This window comes from Crocodylus porosus, unplaced genomic scaffold, assembly GCF_001723895.1.
Source record: "Crocodylus porosus isolate Cpor-Errol unplaced genomic scaffold, CroPor_comp1, whole genome shotgun sequence".
NCBI lineage: Eukaryota > Metazoa > Chordata > Crocodylia > Crocodylidae > Crocodylus > Crocodylus porosus.
In genome coordinates this window covers 6,000,618-6,022,402 of record NW_017728947.1, presented here as the reverse complement: position 1 = coordinate 6,022,402, position 21,785 = coordinate 6,000,618, and the positions used below count along the sequence as shown (strand labels likewise).

General features: G+C 39.4%; 1 protein-coding gene across 5 annotated transcripts in view; it reads right to left on the bottom strand.

The window, feature by feature from the left end:
• Window positions 1-21,785, bottom strand: part of KCNQ1 (potassium voltage-gated channel subfamily Q member 1) — a 583,404-nt gene that overhangs the window by 197,929 nt on the left and 363,690 nt on the right. For all 5 annotated transcript variants that reach the window (XM_019551702.1, XM_019551697.1, XM_019551700.1 and 2 more), the window contains one exon: window positions 2,627-2,702. In XM_019551702.1, the coding sequence (XP_019407247.1) occupies window positions 2,627-2,702 (76 nt within the window). The remainder of the gene's footprint in view (window positions 1-2,626; window positions 2,703-21,785) is intronic.

Here is a 21,785-nt window from a genome sequence, read left to right as displayed (position 1 = left end):
TTCAAGAGTAAATTGGATGCTTATCTTGCTGGGATCCTATGACCCCAGCTGACTTCCTGGCCCTTGGGCAGGGGGCTGGACTCGATGATCTCCCGAGGTCCCTTCCAGCCCTGATGTCTATGAAATCTATGAAATCTTAACAGTTTACTTCCTTTCAGAAAAAGGAAACAGTAGATTTGAAACATACAGCCGAAAGCCAAACATCTATTTTCTTGCAGGTCAGGGAAAGGTCTTCACAAAAACCCAAGTGATTAAATTTCCCTTGGACTTGATGTAAGTCACTTAAGAGCTTCTAATTTTTTTACCTTAGTTTTCATCTTTACTTTGAGCATTTTTGAAAATCCACTCCTAACAGTGTGATTAGAAATTATTCAGAAACTTTAGCTAACATCCTGAAAATATTATTGGAGGATTCTGCTTCTGACAGACAAGAAATCTTATCATTAGCACACAGGACAGGTCTGAGGTATATTATATGTAGGTATAGATGCAGATCTTCTAGTTCATTATGAACAGGAAATACTAATAGTTCGAGGATAATTTAAAATGTTGGGGAGAAATAAGAGACATTCCAGTAATGGGATTTGGATAGATGGCCTACTCCATGTTTCTCTGGAAATGAGACCACATACAACAGAACTGAAAAGCCAGATTAGTAAAGTGGTACCAAGTACAAGTAAGTTTTAAGTATGAAGTGAATAGTCCTATTCTATTCAGTCAAAAGCTCTCTCAGCTTCTATCAAGTCATCTGCCGCAAGGGAATTGAGTTTATTTGCCAGGTGATAATGTTGCACACAGTGTTCAGGTGTTTGTAAAATCTGTTTTTGACAAGTCCCACTTGGGAGATATATATAATGCATAGAACTATTGTTTCCTAGTAACTGCATTGATGTGGCAAATATTTTGTACCTATATTTGAGAGCAATGCTCCAGTAATTAGTTCAGACCAAGGGATCACAATCACATTTCAGAATAAGGATAAACAGTTTTATATAAAATTGGCCAAATTTAGGTAGTTTGTATATAGGAACAGTAAGAGGCATACCTCTAGAGCCAGAACAAGCTGCCTTTCTGCCCCAACAAGTCAGGCACATGGGTAATTGTTGGGTAAAGCTAGGAGCTAAAGTGCTAGCAAAACTCTATCATGCTTATAAATCTCAGAGGTGAAACCAGAACTCAGGTTTTGTGGTTGTAAGAGAGGAAAATCTCACTATAATGGTATTGTAAGAGTCCCTAACAATTGTTGACCCACTTCTCTCTATTGTCCAATAATGTCTTCTCTCTTTCAAATATTTACAGGAAAGATAGTCAAGTACTCATTACATACCAAATGGATAAAAATAAAAATAAAGGATGGATTATTAATTCTAATGCATAAGTCACTTTTGAAAATAGATTTATATTAGGGATTGGCAACTTATGACCCATTGGCTGGATCCAACCAATGGAGTAAATTAATCCAGGCAGTGAAGCCCAGATATCAGCAGTGGGGTGGGGCTTCCGCAGCAAAAGGGGATTTACAGACATAGCAATGGCTGACCTGGAAATGTTGGCTCACCATGAAACAAATGGCATTATTTTGACCAGCTGCTCCTGAAGGTTACTGAACCTTTATTTATGTGCTTAACTCTCTTGGGCACTTTTGTTATTTCTACCTTTTGTGCTAATAGGGTTGAACTCTTGATTTATTAGTAATTTAAATGGATTAGTCATTAATTAATTAGACTAGGAAGTACATTTAAGAGAGTTAATTTATCACATCTCAGGATCTGGGCCCATATTAAAGGAGATTTGCAAAAGTGTCAGTGGAACGTAAAAACACCAAACCCATTTCCTTGCATTAGGAAACTGTCAATGCAGGCTATATTGATATATGTATAGCTTCAATCAAGTTTAGAGTATTGACAGAGATTTCCACTGGGTTATCTCTAAACAGATTTAAAAAACACACACCTTTAAAAATAGTGCAGGTGCAATTTTTTAAGTAGACCATGCAAAAGCTAATGAGCTACACTTAAATGCTAAAGATTCCTCAATGCCAGCTAGTGACATGATACAGGGGAAATGTGTTCATATGGGTTCCTGGAGTAGAGAAAACATTATGTTATGAACTCTGAAGGGTTTCCTACCTGTGCAGATGGGCTAAGGGAAAGGAAGCAGAAACCTTCCAGTATGCTAACCAATTTCCACCCAGCTTCTTATCAGGACTTCATTAACATTGAATATGAGATAGAAACAAGGTTAAAGTAGTATTTTAATCTCTAAACCCACTGAGTCAGCATGACAGTAACATACAACTCAGAATTAATGAAGACATGCGAGAATGTTTGCATTGCAAGAGGGAGACGAAGATAACAGAAGGTGAAAGGTCAAGTCCATTAGCAGAAAATAACATTTTAATTCAGGCTGTATTTCAGGAGTTTAGCCTATTCCCAGTGTGTCCACAGTTGACTAACCTGCTGCTAAACAACCACCCTATTCAAGGAAGAAGAGAATAGTGGGTGTAACTCACCATTACTAAAATGAATTGTGCTAGTCTCCCTTTTCTTAAGCTTACAAAAGGAACAATAAACTCGATGAATAAAAGGGTTTTTTTTAGAAAACCCAACCTCTATTCACAACTCACCTGAAATTTTTTCTTTGCCACAAAATACTGCATCCTACGTATCACCTTAATGGCAGCACGATGGTGTTCTCGCAGCCTGTGGGAAAAACGAGAAGGGTGAGTCAGGTGAAAGAGAGCATCTCCAGCCAGATAATAACAATAACAACTTTCAGTAAGTGCTTCAGAAACAAGTGAATGTTTATGCAAGAAGCAACAATTCCCACTGTGGACACAACACACCATTATTTTGGCCAAAAAGAAAATGAAAAAAAAGAGAGACTGTTAAAACCTGGAACTTAATCTTTATGATTTATGTTAAGACTGAGTGTACTTCACAATGTTAAGTGGTGACCATATGAATCCCTTCCTATGCCAGATAACCACCACCCCCCAAAGCCCCTCATTGTTTTTGCTATCTTTCGTTCGAAAAAGCCCAGCGACAAACTTTTAGAGAATTGGCTCTTGGGTTTCCATATCTACTTCAATGCCCTGTTCCATTTGCAAGTGCTCCAGTGCTGTAGCCTATTGTATAACATTTTTGCCCAAACACCTTGCAAAGTTTTTCTCCACTTGCATGGATTTATCTTTCAATTCTCTCTCTCTCTCAAGGACTCTGGACTGATTAACTGCACTACAATAGTTGTAAATGTTTCATTCACTAGCAGTTGTCCCAAAACAAAACCATAAATTAATATAAAGAACAACCAAAATAATCTGGATACCATTTAACAGGAAAAAACCACTAACCAGAAACAGAATCAAGAAAAAGTTCACAATAACTGACTACTGTAAACTATTTAATTTTCAAAACAGTGTATTAAATACTACACTTTGTTATCTTTATAATTCATTAGGAACTGGTTTTTCAGTATACTTTTCATTTTTTTAAAACATTTATAAAATGATAATCTGTTCCTTATAGTTATAATAAGACTTGTACTGATGATTATGTGTGCTTATTCATTCTTACGGCAAACAATCTTAATCTTGTAAAGGCCCATTTGAGTGGAATTAATGTAGTTTCTTCTCCATTTAAAATACATCAATTAACAATAAATCACTGAATTTTCTTCCTAGAAGAGTTCAATGCTTTTAGTAGCTACTAACGAATGAAGACAGAGCAGAGTTGGCCTTCCTTAAGATTTTTCCAAAAGCATTATCTTTGTAACTTATTATCGGTAACAATGATGATTATTTGCTTATACTGATGCAGGCTTCAGCTGCTACTGTGCAGTGCTGTCCTGACTGTATTGAGTTGATAGCCTTCCTATCCTTTCTGAGATGGGAACATCACATAAAGATCCTTTGCATGTTTGGGTTTCCCACATAGTACAACTCAACACTATTAGCCAAACCTCTAGAGTCACATAAGCACTTTTTTCAGAGCATCTAAAAAATGTCCTTGGGGCATGTTTCCTCTGGTCAAAGCTTTCCATTGTGAAAATGATGAAACTACTTTGTAGGCAATTATAGTTCTACTTCTGTAAAATAATTCAGTAAAAAACAGCATTCCTTGAGGAAAACAACATCCTTTTCTGCCTGCAAAAACAGCCTCATTTTCTTTTAAAAAAAATCAGAATGAAGAATTCCACTGTTTCAGATGCAACGATTCTCATGCAGGGTGTGGGGGCAGCGTGGGACGCTGCCAAATCCTTTGAAGGGTGAGGTACGAAGAGAAAATCAGATAACCTAAAGAGATATATGCAGGCCCAGACTTGTCCCTGCCTAAACATTTTCCTAGGCCTACTGCCTAGTCCATCTGTAAGAAGGTAAGCACTGTAATATGTATACTAGTTTTTGGAATTGGGTGCTCATTTCACAAAAGTGATGGAGGGGTGTACTTGAGTACAAAAACCTTGAGTACCATACACTAGAAAACATCATTTATTGTAAAGTCCTGGTGCAAGTCTTCTCTACAAGTTACTATGTGAGGTAAGGCAAGGTTCTTTGGGTAGATGTGATAGCTTTTATTAGACCAACTAAATAGTTGGATAAAAGTCCCTGCTTGCTAAGAACATTTTCCCAACTATTTACTTGGTCTAATTAAATAAAAGCTATCACATCTACCCAAAGAACCTTGTCTGCCTATGTCCTTAGACCAACATAGCTACAACCAACAACCCTGTTATGTGAGGTAAGGAGCTTTTATTTAGCTAGATACCAAGACATTAACCTTTGAAAACCATGCTTTCGGGATATAATTCTGCAGCTGGATCTGTCTGCATATGCAGACCCTTGCTCCTTTCTGATACCCTATTAGTCTCTCTCAGTGAAGTTTTATACAGGTTCAGATGACTCTGCTCATTCCAGGGAGGATCATGGTTCAAGAGAATAGGAACAGAAGTGCAATCCTCTCAGCTGGAACAGAAGTTTCATTGGGATAACTCCCAGAGAATGGATGTACCTAACTGAAAGTGAATAAATCTTATGTTGTCTTACATATCCATCCTTTGGGTCATTATTTTGGCATCTATGTGCCTTGCAATTCCTGCTTAAGCAGAAAGTCATTGTTTTTTAACTCTACTTGTTAGGTTTCATTTAAGTGCCACTGGTCGCGTGATTTCTACCTTGATATTAAATAAGGATAGGTGTGAAAGTCTGAACTGTACTATAAACATATTAGTAGCCAAAAAAATTATATGAAAAAACAATGGCAGTAAAATACTTTGGTGTGATTTTGTTTTGTACTTTATTTAATTTGGGATCTTCTCTTCAAGCATGTTAGATTTTAGACATGTACACACAGCTGCCAACAATGTCAATGGAATCATCAAGCTTCTCTAAGATAATTTGTCTCATAAATGAGATAGTCATCAATTAGAATAATAAGGTATCCATTGGGGATCTCCATTACATGATACTAGAGGTTTTCCAAAGCAACCACTTTTCAAACAATCTTTTCCCCCCACCTTATTCTTCACACCAGGACTCCAACAGCACCGCCCCCTGCACCCAAGCCCCCCTCCCTGCCAATTCACCCACCACTTCTTTATTGCTAATACTGACAATGTTAATTCTGCATACAAGGCGCTGCTTATTCCCAGAAATTAAATAATTCTATAATGAGAAAATGGAATAAGGAATTTAATTAGTAGCCAAGGTTATGATTCACACTTGTTTGATCTTTTGTGCAAACTAGTAACTTTAGTAAATTCTGAGTTTAAACATTAACTGGTGCAATTTGTTTGTATGACCATTTGTGACACTTCTCTAATCTCTAGACAGACAGCTGGTGTACTATCATGTCTATAATGCATTAGGTCCTCTTAGAATTGCACATCTGCCACCTAGCCATACAACCCTTTATCATTCTTAAAGTAGGGTTTTCATTAATACATTTCAGGGCACAAGGAGCAATGAAAAATTTTAAAAGTGCTTCTTGATATAGGTAGCAACATTCCGTCACTGCCTGTGGGCCAGGTTCTGCTAAGTGGGCTGGAAATGGCTGATGGAGAACTCTTTTTATGCAAGGGAAATTCCCCATAGATGGAAAACAGAGGTAATTTTACCTCCTTCTTCACATCTTGTGCAAAAGGTTCACAGGCGATGTGGGGTTGCAGAGCTCAGATCCACCATGCGACTGTCCACAGCTGCGTGATTCCTCAGGCCAGTGACAAAGTGGGACTCCCCTGAACACCATGGCTACCTTATGCTAGGGTTGGGATTATGTGATGATGAGTGGTAGCCACTGCTGGGGGCTGTATGTTTTTGAAAACCTTTTAATTTCATTTCAGTCTCTAAAGGAAGTGGGGTAGACTTAAAATTCTAGTCTTCCGATGTTATGGGATTGGATTTAGCCAGCTTTGGCAAAGAGTTAATTGATGAATGTACCCTGGGTAGGTCAGAGAGCAGGAAAGGCGAGACTGAAAAAAGATTCAGAGTTATTTAATATTTTTTGCAAGCCAATAACAAACAACACACACACACACACACACACACACACACTTGCCTTTCATAAAGATATTTACAGAAAGCCATGCATTAAGGTTAGGTGTTGTATGGCACTAATAGGAAACATATGGCCATCGCTGAAGAGACTTGCATTTGTTTTTGCCTAATAACCAGTGGACACAGTTGACACATTATCTTAAAACAAGCTGAAGAGGATTTTGTGTCTATAAAATCCAGACTGAGCTTCAAGTAACATCTCAGTTGCATCTTGCTGAAGAGAAGTCACGTAAACTTTTAGTTTACTTTAGTGCAGGGCAGGCAGTGATGGTGGCGGCACTACTGGGAGGGGTGACTATGGGGGGCTATGGGGAATTTTGGGGTGGCTATAGCCCCCCCAAGCCCCTTCCCCCACTGCCAACCCTGCTGGCAGGGCATGCAGCAGGGCGGGGAGCTACTCTGGAGCCCAGCTGCCATCTTGCGGCGGTGACAGCATGGTACAGAGCCAGGGCAGGGCCGTGATCTGCAGCCTGGTTCTGAACCATGTTGTCACCACTGCAAGGAGCCAGGGAAGAGCCGCAATCTTCTGCTGTTTTGCCCACCCCTGCCTTAGACCAACACAGCTACAACCAACTATCCTTTATTCACCTGTGTTACTTTTCTGGATCTGAATTATTTCATAGACTGTAGCTGACCAGATTGAATTTTCCTGGGGACTACTCACATATGCAAAACTGAATACATGGCAGGATTCAGCCTCAGATTATTTATACCCCCTGCATAGATTCTCTTACTCTAGGTATGTGTATCCAACGGCACAGTGGTAGCTTAAATAAATGAAAAAGTTAAAAGAATATAACAATAAAACGGTCAGTATTCTATGCCAGACTGATTCTTCTCTTTTTTTCCCATTATGTAAGGCATGTTACAACGCCGCATATTTAAAAAACAAAACAAAACAAAACAAATGAATAGTTCATCCATGTCTGAACAGAGCTGACAATTTACACAACATCTATATGCAGGGAATATGATACTGGAAAGCAAGTGCATAACAGGCACACTTGTTATTCTTTAAAAGGATTTATGCTTATCAGGGAAAACCACGTGCACATTTTGCTGTGATAGATCAGAATCAGTTTACCCACTAAATGCCTTGACAAACAGTTGATGAATAACAAGTTACACCAGATTCAGTCATGTCAATTTGACTGTAATCCTTTAAATGTAGTGGAAGCACAGCTGCATTCAATAATGTACATTCTTACACTCACAAAGGCAGTGCACAGATTGCATGAGATTTCCAGTGGGCTTTAATTCACGGAATGGAGCTCTGGAATAGGCAGTGAAACCCTGCGTCAATGGGAATTATGCTTCTGCATTGACTGGGGTAGGGTATTATAATCCCTTGGTAGCTGACATCAATACTGGGCAGGAGGGCCAATGGATCAACACAAACCAAGACCATTTATATTCTGACACCTACAAAAAAGGGTTTTTATTTATACTCATAACATTTTATAAATACCCAACAGATAATATATAGGTCCATTTGCGTATTTGACCTCAGTGATTCTTTTTAGAACGGCATTCCCTAACATTTTAATGCATTTATAAAGGTATATCCTAGCTTGCAGTCCTATGTTCACAAAGGGTCATGGTGAACCAAATTAAATTTCGTAGGCGCAGGCAACTTCCTGCAGATTCAGGATCTTAGAATCTCAAGATGAATTATGGTTAAAAAGTTGTACCTAAATGAATTGAGCATGTATAAAAAAAAGGGGGATGGATGTACTCCAAGAAGAAAATACCATATTTTCAAAAAGGAAAAAAATAATATCGTCAGTTTATAGCATGGAACGCGTTATTTTGTTTTTAAAATCACTTGCTAGGGAATTAATGTTTTTTAATTGACCATTAGGAATAACTTTATCCTAATTACAATATGCAAAATTATTCACATGCTGAATTCAGTGATCCATAATTCACTGCATGCTTAATGAATCACAGTTAACTACAGACCTATGGTAACTAGCTTTCAGAAAGAATATCTCAATATGTAGTAAACTGGTACGATGTATGTAATTTTCAACATTTCATAAAAGATTTCCTTTCCCTATTATGTCTATTTAAAATATTCTGATCGCCATATACACCCAGAAAAAAAAGCAGGAAATTCCGAAATTTGAAGTCCACAATCCATCCTTAGCTCACGTCAATGTCATTCCTTTGTTTGTTTTTTCATAACTGTAGGCTATGGATGGATCACCAGCTAAACTTTGGATTTCCTGCCTCTTGTTGATTTGTGTCATTGTCTTCAGGATCTGTGTACATCTTGCCTATAATATTCTCCAATATTAGATTTTCCTCAAAGAAGTGATACGCCAAATACCAGTGGCAGCAAATACCATCTTTAAAAAAAATCTTCATTTTTTTAAATAAATCCTTTAATAATTGCATTCAATATCCATTCATTTGCTTGCTTCAGGAAAGTTTTCCAATATAATGATTTAGTATTAAGGTAGATATTAAAGCACTGAAAGAAAAGGTGGTGCTGATTTCCTATTGATATTGTCTGTATTTTTGTTCACTTGTAAAACCTTTCAGTATCAGAACTACAATGTTTGCCACAGTCCTTCCAAGGTACACAGAGACTGATATTATCTGAGTTTAAAGGTCAACATTGTCTATTCAGAATTAGTTTTCTTTGAGACCTCAACATTAGCAGGAGAGTCGCAGATTTATAATATCTTTTACAAAATACTCATTTTTCAATAAATCTAGCAGAGCTGAAGTCAAGCTCAGTTTTCAAGTACATTTAAATTCTCTGCAGTCTTCTTGGATTTCTGACTTAAGACACAGCTAAACTACTGAGAATGAAGGCTGTAGTTGGTTGGCTTGAAGTTTTTGGCACGAGTCATTATTTAGACTTGAACTTTATCTTTAACACATCAGATTTTAATAATACACTTTGCAAGTGAACTGGAATATATTTTCCACATAGGCACTGAAAATTGTTCGTTGTAACAGAAACTGGTGGAAGAGATTTAGAATAACTACATTAAGCCACTTCATTAGTGCATTTAAGTTTAATGGAATCTTTCATCATTTGTTCGCTAGCGGCTTTTGGTATAGAATTTGCTATAGGCCAAGGTTATTCTTGTCTTTTCACACATTGTGTCATTCCCTGCCCATTATAATCCATGAAGTCTCTCATTATGGAGTAATGTTTTAAATGTTATGGGTTGAAATGGATTAGGTTGCATCTACATGTATTCTATATAACAGGAAATGATTGACCACAGTATCAGAAAGTGAAATCAGAGTCATTGGCTACTGAAAACATGCTACCCAGCTTCCTTTTCTTTCTCTCTCTCTTTTTTTTGATCAGTGTTGGATCTTGGAAATCCATGTTTAGTTCCAGTGTACTTTTGTAAGCATTCTTACGATGTGTTTACTGAGAGCTCTTGACAAAAGAACCTCACCCGTAAGCAATTCATAAAAACATCTTGGGGACGTATTATTGAAAGCTGTCTTCAAGTGCTAACAAAAATACAATGACACTATTAGGACAGTATGGATCCAAAAATCAGGTTTGGTGAAAACCTCTGCCAAGCTTAATATTAATAGAAGTGTTTTCATAATATTTTCAGACTTGTAGAAACTGTTTATTTTTAAAGGAACAGCATTCCTTTCTAGCATTTGTAACCCAAACATTCCAGCCGCCTGGTAATCTGTGATTAGAAACTGACTATAAACACAATTAAACTGATTAGTCTATTGGTTCCCTGATAGCCACAGTCAGTTAGATGCAGAAAATAAATAAAGAGTGCAAGTGGTGACAAGTAACTGATTTTTTAATTCTTCAGTTACAATAATTTAAAGGTCTTCTTAGTAATTAGAGCTGGACAACTAATTCTGTTATGAATATTGCATGTGCCTAACTTGACTTTTTATTTGTAAATTACCTGTGACCAGTTTTTAGTTTTGTCCAATATAAGTATTCATCTAAATTTCAATTAATTCGACATAATCACTAACATTATTTCTGTGAAGAATTCCAGGTGAGTAGTTTGTATATGCTTAGTTTATTGTGCACATCTGATGTTAGAAATGAGTAAATGAGTTAGTTTGATTAGACCAGTGGTGATCAACCTTTTGGCCCAGGTGAATGGTGTGCTAGATTGAGCCCTGCTTGCCAGGATTGGGGCTTGGGGCCTGGCACGGCCCCCTTCCTGCCCTGCATGCTGGGATTGGTTCCCAGGGCCTGGCACTACCCCCCCCCCCACTTTGGAATAGGCCCTAGAGACCCAATGCTGCCCCCTCCTCCCCTTGCATCTTGGGGCTGGGTCCTGGGGACCTGGTGCTGATTATGCTAAAAAATCAAGTGCCAGTTATTTTAGGAGTTGAATGTTCAAGTTTCAAGTCTGAGGCTATTCAAAAGTTGAGCAAAGGCTTGCATAAAATAAATTATTCTGATAAATGTTCTCAACCACAGGCTTTTCCCCTTGCTCCCTTACATCACTCCCCCCACTTTTGCCCCTCAAATGTCCCTCTACATCACAACCCACCATAAAGTTCTTTGGCTGCAATTCATTGCCTCCTTGCTAAACAAAACAGAGGTCTTCTTTCAGACTCATTGCTGAGATCCCTAATTGCTCAGTAATGTCCAAAACATTAAATTTAGAATGTAAAATATTTAAAAATCAAGCTGAAAGCGCCAAGTGATACTTAAAAGTTTCATAATATGTGAAAGACACTTCAGTAAAATGTATTGAAGTATCTTTCACATGAAATGAAACTTTTTAAAACAGCCTACCAATAATTAATAAATAGCATGTTAAAATTAGCCTAGCTTATTTGCTGTTCCTACATTAGATCTTTTATGTATAATGAAGAACATACAACTATTTCATTTCTGACAAGATGAAAATACTACAGTTAAAGTGACATACAGCAAGGAACCAAACTGTTGGGATTAAATGGATGGAGCATCAGTGATTTCAGTGGGCTTTCTACCTCATTATACCTGTAGAGACTGTGGCCTTCACTATTAACATTTGGCCTGGAAATCTGGTGACAGCAGTCATATAGCATGAGTGGATGTAGAGGATATGGAACATGCTGTTGCACCTCTACTTCAACTGTGGACACATGCATATTGAGCTCTTTGAGTTCACTGGCTTATTCAATTCAGAGGAGATTTGGCCCAAATTGAATCGGGAGACCAATAAAAAGGTCTGAATAAATCTGAAACTCTCTAAATTAATTTGGAAAAGATTTGGAGAGCTTTGAAGATTCGGGTAGTCCCCAAGCTGTCTACTCTAGGCAAGCAGGGAGGTGCGCTCTAGAGCCCCTTGACTTCTGGCCTGAGCCACTGCAGGCATGTGGAGGCATTTCTGGAATCAAAAGTGAATGTCTGTTCATTTGCTTATTGGCTCAATCTACACAGTTTAGATTAACATGAGAAGACTGAACTGATTCAGCCTCAGGCTTTTTGACCATCTGTACTTACCTTAAGGGAATAGAAAGAGAGCATCAGGGAAAGTAAAATTACAGGCACCAGTATAAAAGGAAGTAACACTCTCTTCCATGCCCATATCTTATCCTTTCTGATTAATGTTCTTTCTCCATTTATCACCATAGCCACTGACTTTGAATGTCAAGCTGGTATAAGTTATACTACTCCACTATTTATATGTACCCAACCTGGAGCTTACACCATGAACTGGCTCTGCTAAATTTGCCTCAGAGATTTCCAGGAGCATTTTTGTTTAAAACTTCAGTTGCACAGCTGAAAATAACTCTCAGATATGCATTGTATACATTAACAACTGAAACCAAGTGCACAAAGCAATACTGATCTTCTCCGCATGAACAAGGCTTGTTAAGAGGCCTCTGATGTTTGATATTGCAGCACGCAGTGTAGTTTATTTTTACCATATTATTTAACACACTGCGTCCCACTTGGGAATTTAGACTCGTCATACAATGCTACTTTCAGTAAAATCTTAGTTAACCTTTCTTGCTTCAAGACAAAAGAAAGAAATCTTTATTAAATCAGCAGCTCTCACTGGGGATTCATGGCAGATCAAAACAATGCTGCATATCACCACTTATTAAATTGCACAAAATGGCTCCAGCCAGAGCCTCCTTCAATTTTCTTTCTTCCACCAAATAATATATACATTTTAAATAGTGGCAAATGGAAAGGCAAAGAGACGTCTTACTTCACACAAGTCAGTCACTGGTTTGGGGCCAGATTCCCTGGTACATTTTGCTGCTTTCTGCCACTCTGACTAGGCAAAGTGGCTGAAAAACAGATCATATCCCAGAAGTTCTGGACAAATGAAACTATGCACAGTTATGACTGATAAAATAAACCAGCTTTGACAGAGTTAAAGTTACAGTGACAGAGGTTAAAGGAGAAAAATAAAAATCTCTCTAAAAGGAAATGATCATCATCTTGAATGGCCACATCTACTAGGAAAAAAAATACCAATAAAGTATTTCAGTGGTTTTCAGCTTTCTCGATCTTGTATTATAAAATGAAGATTCAACACTTCTATTTAAGCACAGAACAAGGAAAGTGGATGCAACTCTACTAAAGCCCTAGGCTGTGAACTCACGTGCTATTTCATGGCTGTAAGTACTTATCTATCTTGGGGAGTCCAACTGGGGGAAGAGAGGTGGAGAAAGCATATACAGAAACCAAAATCTCTCTCACTTTACACCTTAGGTAACGTCGGAGGTCAGCAGGATTCCACAGGTGGCTAGGTCAATCCAAATATTGGCCCACTGTCTCTATCAGGGTTTTGAATGTAATTTATACAAAGTGATATATAAGCATGTGCTTACAGCTGCACTTTTTAGTGAGAGTCTCCTCAAAAAGTAAAGCAGCATAAAAAACAAAGGGTTTTGCTTCAGTTTATAGAAGCTGTGATTAAAAGTCTCCGTGTTCCAAGTCTTTGTTGGATAGAATTGGAACACGGAGACTTTTACTTCCCTTTATAGTATTCGCTTCAATACTATCATGAGCACAAAAGACAGTTCAAAATTTAACTCAAAACTGCAACTTTTACAACTGGAAGCATTCTCAAAGATTTGTTGTTTTACAATGGTGGAGAAACACATGGGATTTTAACTTGTGGAGAACAGCCTTTCCCTATAAATCACAGAGTAATCCGAAACCTAGAAACAACACAGGGGCTACATTTATGGATTTAAAACAGATGAAGAACAAACTTGCTCTTAACCCTTTCCCCATAATTTCTTCCATGTACAAAATGAAAACTAATACATATGATCTGTATAGAAATTAACATGGTAAAAAAAAAAAATTGAAGTCAATACAATCCTGAAACCATCTAAAACCTCAGCTGTTGGACTAGCTTCCCTTATGATACAAGTAAAGGATTGTCCTAATGTAGGGTATTGTAAAATAGTTAAAGCATAATCCACTATTCGGACTGTTCTTTCATCAACTTTTATTTAAGCAGTTTATCTTGTTGAGATTAGGATCTCTTTTATAAAGAAAGACCTGGCAAATGTAGGCCTCTGGTTTTGAATGTCAGGCCATATTTCACTGGGAAAGCTCTAACTAGCACCCTGTCATCTAACTAGGAGGTTATAAACTACTTAAATCAGGCAAAAGGAGAATGAATACTAACAAATTAACAATATTTTCTCCAAATACATTTGTAACAGGACAAAGAAAATACAAGGACAACTCATTTATTTTCTTTTCTGGCCTTCATGTATCCTGGTGTTTATTTCGCTTTTCACTGGGTCTTTTCCTCTGACCAGAGGCCCTTTACCCAAGGAAAAACAACCTAAAATAAATTGGATTGAAATATCAATGCAAAGAGACTTCATGTGGTAAGTGTGGTCAGGGAGGGGCTCAGCCCCCACTCACATACATTCATTTCTAGGTATAATCAGGCGGTGAAAAGTAAAAATGGGCCAGCATGGAAGTAAAATGCCACTTCAAGTTAAGCCTCTGCACCAACAAAACTATCCTCTGGGGAATAAGGAAACTTTAACCAGCTGACCTAATGCTTGAGAAAGGGCACTTGAAAAGGATAAGAATAAGAAAGATAAAGTGAAAAAAAATGGCTTATTCTAATATAACTCATTCCAAGTATACAATGCTCACTAGTTGTAAGCAAACCTTTATCCCTTTTTTGGCCTCCATTCAGGAAAGCTTACTGTGCTATAGTCCATCTTGGTTGATTAAAATAGTTAAACACCTATTAATGTGCTTTCCTGAAAAGGTTCCAATTCAGAAAAAGAAATTGCTAAAAAGAAGAGAGATGCTCACTTACATCTCTCTGAAAAGTAGTAGAAAATACCTTGACATATTCTAAAAGCATCACGCAGGCTAATGTACATTAGCATTTGTTACCGTCTGTCATTGCATTGCCCAAAGAAGCCAGTCATAACAGAGGGTCCATGCAGAGATAGTTGAAGTACACACACAGACCCAGATGTGGTTCAGCCTCAGAGATTATCCAGCCTATAGCAACTGTGGTCTTTTGAGATAGTTTTGTAGAACGTGTATATTTTGTAACTATATATTTAATATATTCAAGGGAAGTGAAACTCAAATCAGTTGGCTAAAAAAGTTAAACATTTGTGTAATAAAAAATACTTTAGGAGGTTTTGGAGTTTGTATAAAAAATCATCATCAAATTTATTAGGGATAAATTCGAACTAAAACCTTGGATCTACAAACAATCAGAATTTAGGGAAATCAAGTTTCAGTACCAAAAATTTAATCACTGGTCTAATCTTTGACAATGCAAGGTCAACTCCAAGTTCTAAACACCTTCAAAATAGTGTCTGAAAAAGTTCAGATCCAGATCTCAAATCGCAGCATTTGGGCCCAATAGACCACATTTTCATAAGGCACCTAGACTAAGGACAGAAGTTCCACATAAACTGGTTCAAGTCATCAGAAACTGGTTTAAGCCTGTAACAGAACACAAGCTCAGTGCACATAAACCAGTTTCAAAACTGCCTGACACTAGTTTAAAATAAGCCTGGTTGAACGTAGTATTGGACTTAACTGATTTGGGTCAAACCATTTTATGAAACGCCTGTCCCAGACCCCTTCCTGGTTCAAGCTAATTTATAGTCCCCCAGCACCTCAGCATGTTTCCAGCCCCGAGATGTGCTCTGCTGTGCTGTCTGTTTGAGCAAAGAAGAGTTTAAGGGGAAAGGGAGAGGGGGAAAGGCAGGGACTGCTCCCCCCATCTCCTCCACCCAGCAAACCCTGGCTGAGGTCTGGGGTCAGGGGTTAAATCCACCATCTCCCAAGTACAGAGCTGCCCTGCTGCTAAACTTACTGAAACTTACTGCTGTCTGAGGCTGTGAACTACAAATCCCCGAGGTACCTGGCAGCAGGAAGAAGTGATGAGCAACCTTGCAGTGTCCTGATGGTGCGACTGTGGACTGCAAATCGCAGAGACCCTGGGGCCAGGAGGAAGAGGAAGTGAACATACAGCCCATCCTTGCCATGTGCCAGAAATTCATGCTATAGTGCCCCCTGGCTTCTGGCCTCAGCCATTAAAGGCATGTGGCTGCATTTCCTGAATGGAAAGTGAATGTCTGTCCAGTTGTTTCTCAGTTTAATCTCTGCAGCTTAGACTAACCTGCAAAGACTGAATCAATTCAGCCTTGGGCTTTTTGACTGCCTGTACTTAGCTCTAAAGATGCAGGTAAATGATTACTGGGAATTACAAAGCTGCCTAACTAGTTAGGTTAGGAATTAGGCACTCAAGTACTATAAAAAAAATTCAGTGGGAACTTAAATTCCAGGGTAAATCTAGCCCATCATAGTTCTAATAATTAAAGTTTAATACAACAACAATGTGAATGTGAGATAATCAGCAGCTTATTTACAGCAGCCATTTAATAAAGTGAAATGTTCATTTAGATCATATTTAGCAAATTGGGTGTGTTATATAGTCATATTCCTCTTCTTCTGTATTCATCCTTGTTCCAATTGTAATGGACCATCAAGAACCAAACTTGCAATTCTAAATCCCTGATTTTGCAAAAATCTTATTTGGGCATATGAGGAACTTTTATGCATGACTAGTTTATTAAAACTAAAGTGTAGTACTGATGTGTGCAAAGATATACGTGTGCTGAAAATACTGTAGAATCAGGTTTTAAATCTGCATTCAGAAGTCTTTTAAGGAGGCAACAAATTATTCACCTGAGCAAAATTTCAGATATAAGTTTACAGATTTAATCAATAATCCTTTTGACAAATTTCTCCCAAACTTCCAAGCTTACTTTTGAGATATAATAGTTGAAGAACATGCTGTGTTACTGTAAAAAAACAGAGAAAGAAAGCTTTATGAGCTGATATGGTAGAGAAAGAAGATAAGCTCTTCAGAGCAAAGCATTTTATGATGGTTTGATGCTGTAGACTACATATCATGAATATTCCTGTCTCTGCTTCACACTATACATCTCACTTATTTCTTCCAAATGAACAACAATTATGATGTTACGTGTCACCTACACTCAGCTCATCTTTCTTTCCCACCTTCAATTTTCTCTTTCTTCCTGTCAGAAATTGCTCTTTTCTACTAGCTCCTCTTTTTGCCCAATGATGATCTTCTATCCTATTTCTTGATGCCCCTTGTGCCTCCTCTCATCTCCTCCTTTACTCCTCTTCTTCACCTTACATTGTACTCTGGCCCCAGCACAATGATCACTCCTTCTTACTGCAAACATCACACTCTTATGCAGTTATTGGATGCTTTAGGCTCCCCATCTTAAAAAATTAACCTTTGACTCCACATGCCTTTCCCTCTCTTTACTGAATGAATGGTCTGGAGGTTCTCATATGTAATCTTAGCTCTAATCTTAGATTTACCAACCTTCTATTGTTTATTAGCGGTGTGCAACGTGGGGCCTATTCAATTCGGATTCAGATTTGGCCTGAACAAAGAGTGATCGATTCGTTAATTCGGATCACTGTCCCTAATTTGACTGGGCCAAATCCAAATCTAAAGATTCAATGTTGATTCACAGGATCAGGGATTCAGTCATAGACTCGTGAATGCTGTGATCCTGGGGTCATCCCACAGGAGTGCAGCCCCCCCCAACGTCCTTAGTGGCGAACCCAGAAGCACTTCCAGTCCACTTCTGGGTCCACCGGGAAGCACACTGGGCTCCCCCACCTCAGCTCAGCAATCGGCCATGGGGGGACCCTGGGTGCCCCCCTCAGACTCAGAAGGCACCAGTCGCTAGCTGGGGGTGGGGCATGGGGGAGCCCCCCTGGGTGCTCCCTGGTGGTGCCCCCCTCCCCCCACATTTCTGTGGGACACTGCATGCATCTCAACATTCACAAGCTGCCTATAACCTAGAGGTATGTAGAAAAAACATTTAAAGCTGTGTCTATGTCTGAATCTTCAAATCTTTCTGAAACCCTAAAAATCAATTTGGAGAGAGATGATTTGATGCAGAAAGATTAAAGGGTCCTCTGATTCAATTCAGATTCAGAGATTTGGCCACTGAATCGGGCCGAATCTCCATTGAATCAAATCAGGGACCGAAGCTTTGCACAGCTGTATTATTTATACTCTACTGAAACTGCTCTCAAAAGGTCCCAAGTACTTCTTCCTTGTCAAATATCACACTGGTATGCCTTCCTTATCATCCTCCTCAATGATTCTGCCTTTGACAAGTTTGACTCCATTTTTTAAATACTGGTCTCCCTGGCTTTCATTACTGTCCTTTCCTGTTTCTCCTGTAGCCTCTCTACCCAACAGCTTCTTCAGTGCATCTTTTGGGGGATCCAATTCATCCCCTACTTTAGTTTTCTATGGTGATCCTTCAGGGTTCTTACCTTGTTCCCCATCTCTTCATCCATACTCCATTTCATGGCAAATCCATCCACAAAAATAATTCAAATGTCTTTCCTAAGCTAACAACTTACAGGTCTCTCTCTCTCTCTGTCTTCCAGATTTGTCTTCCTCAGTCTTAACAAAAAACTTGGCATTTCTATTCAACAGGTCCTTGGCTTTCTCTGCCAAGGTGAAACACCTTCAGAAGATTCAGACACAGAGGTGGCAGTTGTTCCTTCCCTGCACACCTTTTTATATTGTATTGCTTTCCTCCTCTGTATCACCGAATTAGTTATGGAGATCATTTACCAAGGTTTACAGTCATTGTTGTTTGTTACATAAGTAATTATCAGTGACTAACCCCTTCCACAAATTGCAAAGTACATTATTTTCTGATCGGAGTGAACTGTAACTTTTTAAATATTATAATTATCTAAGTTTCACGTAATATAGATTTACAAACTGCATGAGAAAGTGGCATCTGTCCTGGTATCTATCAGATTATCCTAGTTATACTGAGGACTTGTTTATGAGCAATGCATGCATCTTAATCCTATTTCCAGGCCCACGAAATATCTTTGTAGCGAGACTATATGAACAGACGTTAGTATGCTGTGATAATATGCTGATGTAATTTCATTGCTAATATCCTTTTGCCTCAAAGTTACTACATAGGCCAGGATGCCACCCAGTCACACTGTAAATGGTAGCTGTTACAAACTAGTTCAGTTTGGTGGTTGTCTATGCAAAAAGAAACATTAGGTCATAATCCTGGATAGACAGAAAAAACACATCACAACAGTAGCTGCTAACTGGCAACCCTGTTGTCTGTCTCCAGGATCAAGAACTGGATGATGTTTTTAGGTCACCCTAGATCAGTGGTTCCCAACCTTTTTTATACTGTGGACTGGCACAGAAGTGGGACAGGGTGAATGGACCCAACTGCCTCCCTCCTGGGGCTGCCCTGCTGCCCAGCTTTAACCCCTCACATGACTGCCGACAGTGGAAGCCCCTTGCCAAAGCAGGCAGACAGGGGTATGAGCAAGGGCTTCATGCCACGAACCAGCAGCCAATCCTACCAGGCCACGGCCCAGTGGTTGGGAACCTCTGCCCTAGATGTTTGTGGCAAGTAAGAGAATATAAGCATATGTTATAGTGCTACTTCATTTTGGTAGCAAGAGCCAGCATGAGGCTTTATAGATTAGTGGCACTGCACTCTAAGTAGGGCCTAATGGGAGGGGTGAACTATGTGCCCTGTGAGTAAGCAGAGAACATCAGCTTCCAACACCTCTTAAGAACTCTTGGGACTTTTTTTTTAAAGTATTTTGGCGCACAGAGATGCAGAAAAGTACCTAGCTGCAAATACATTTTTGCATATTCTACTAGGTGCCTATCTATCTTGTGAATGCCTGTACATTTTAAAAAAAAATGGTCCTAAGATTCATACAGAAAACTTTAAATGACCTCAAACTAAAACCAGAAACAAATTCATTTTTTAGTTCAGAAAAATGTTAAATAACATTTTCCCCCTGTTTTTAAGCCAACACTTAAAGCACAAGCACTAAAACACCACAAGAAAAGCTGTTCTCCCAGAATTTCTAGTATGTCAGAGGCAGAAAGGACCAAGACACTCATGTGAAACCCTGTTCCCACAACTTTTTTGGACCCAAGTTTGCACACTCACAAGTCTGGATGATTCTAAAAAGACTCCATATGATACAGTGTTTACCTCTAGCATTCAGGCTAAGTACAGGCAGTCAAAAAGCCCAAGGCTGAATCAGTTCAGTCTTTGTAAGTTAGTCTAAGCTGAAGAGATTAAATTGAGACGCAAATGAACAGATACTCATTTTTGATTCAAAAAAGGCAGCCACATGCCTGCAGTAGCTCAGGCCAGGGGAGGCACAAGAGCAAGCCTCTAAGCCTGCCAGCCACTGACAAAGGGAAGGGACTGAAGCTCCAAGGCTTTTTCTCACTCCCATTGCTACAGCAGGGACAATAAATCGGGGGGGGGGGGGGGGGGGGCGTGGCCACATCCCCTGTTCTCCACTCAAGAGCAGGGTGGGGGGCAACACCCTGGGACTGCCCCCGCAATCAAACCCTGGCTTGGGGTCCAGAACCATGGAGGAGTTTTAAACCCCACTTCTCCAGCTCAGTGCACTGGCCCTGGCCCCAGGCATGACCACACCCCTGGTCTCAGCTGTGTGCATGTGCTCTGGTAGACTTTATGCTGCTGAGGGACTGAAGCCTTTGCAATGTGCCTGTCCCTTTAAAGTAGGGGAGGGCTGCCATCTGATAACCCCAGGTAACCTGTCTGTACTTTACCAGCTATACTCTATCACCAGGTCAATATTCCCCCTTCCCCCCACCTACCTGTCTCACACCCACTCTCTCCCATTTTCTCTGATCCTCACTGCCATGCTTTTGCATTTTCACAGACTTGCATTTTGCATATTGGCTTCTATTCTACCCAGGACAGCACACAAGCACCAGCAGATTCTATGCCTGCAAAAGGGTATTTGTGCCCAAAAGCTTGCAAAGAACAATTTTTCAAACTATTCAATTGGTCTAAAAAAAGATATCACATCTACCCAAAGAACCAAAGCTGTTTCTCACACTCTGCCTCTATGGGCAGACACAAGGCACTGTGATCTGATTGTCTGATGGCAGTTCAAGTGACAATGGAGACAGAGAGCTGAGACGGAACAGGAAAGAGGAAACCTGCTGCAAAAGAGATGAATGAGGGCAGAGAAAAGACTAAGTAACACTCTAGAAGGGAATACTTTTGAGGGGAAGAATATTTAAAGGGAAAGCCTTTAGCTGGATGGAACATAAGATATAGTGAACTATTTTCTCTGAATTTGCCACTCAAGCTAGCGAGAAAGTTCAGGGTTTGCCACTCGAGTGGAGTGCTGGGTTTCCTACCCCCACCCCCTTGTTAGCCAATCCTCATAGCTCTGCTAGGGAGCGGAGGGGCAGGGCCAGGCTTGCTCTGCTTGAGCAGACAGCCCAGCCCAGCCTGGGGTTGCAAAGCACCTTGGGATGCTGGAAGACTGTGATTCAACTTGAACCAGGAAGGGGTCTGGGACAGAGCTTTCATAAACCACTTTGATCCAAATCAGTTAAGGCTGATACTACATTCAACTAGGTTCATCTTAAACCAGTGTCAGTCATTTTGAAACTGGTTTACATGCACAGAGCTTCTGTTCTGTTACATATTTAAACCCGTTTCTAATCATTTAACCCAGTTTCTGTGTAACTTCTGTCTCTAGTCTCAGTGTTTGATATTCACTTCCTTTAAAGGCAGCAAGAAGGCACAGCAGCCTTCCTGGCTCTCTAGGGACCTAGTGGACCTCCTGCGGTTAAAAAGGAAAGTCTACAAAGGATGGAGGACAGGATTCACCTCCAAGGAGGATTATTCTGCACTGGTC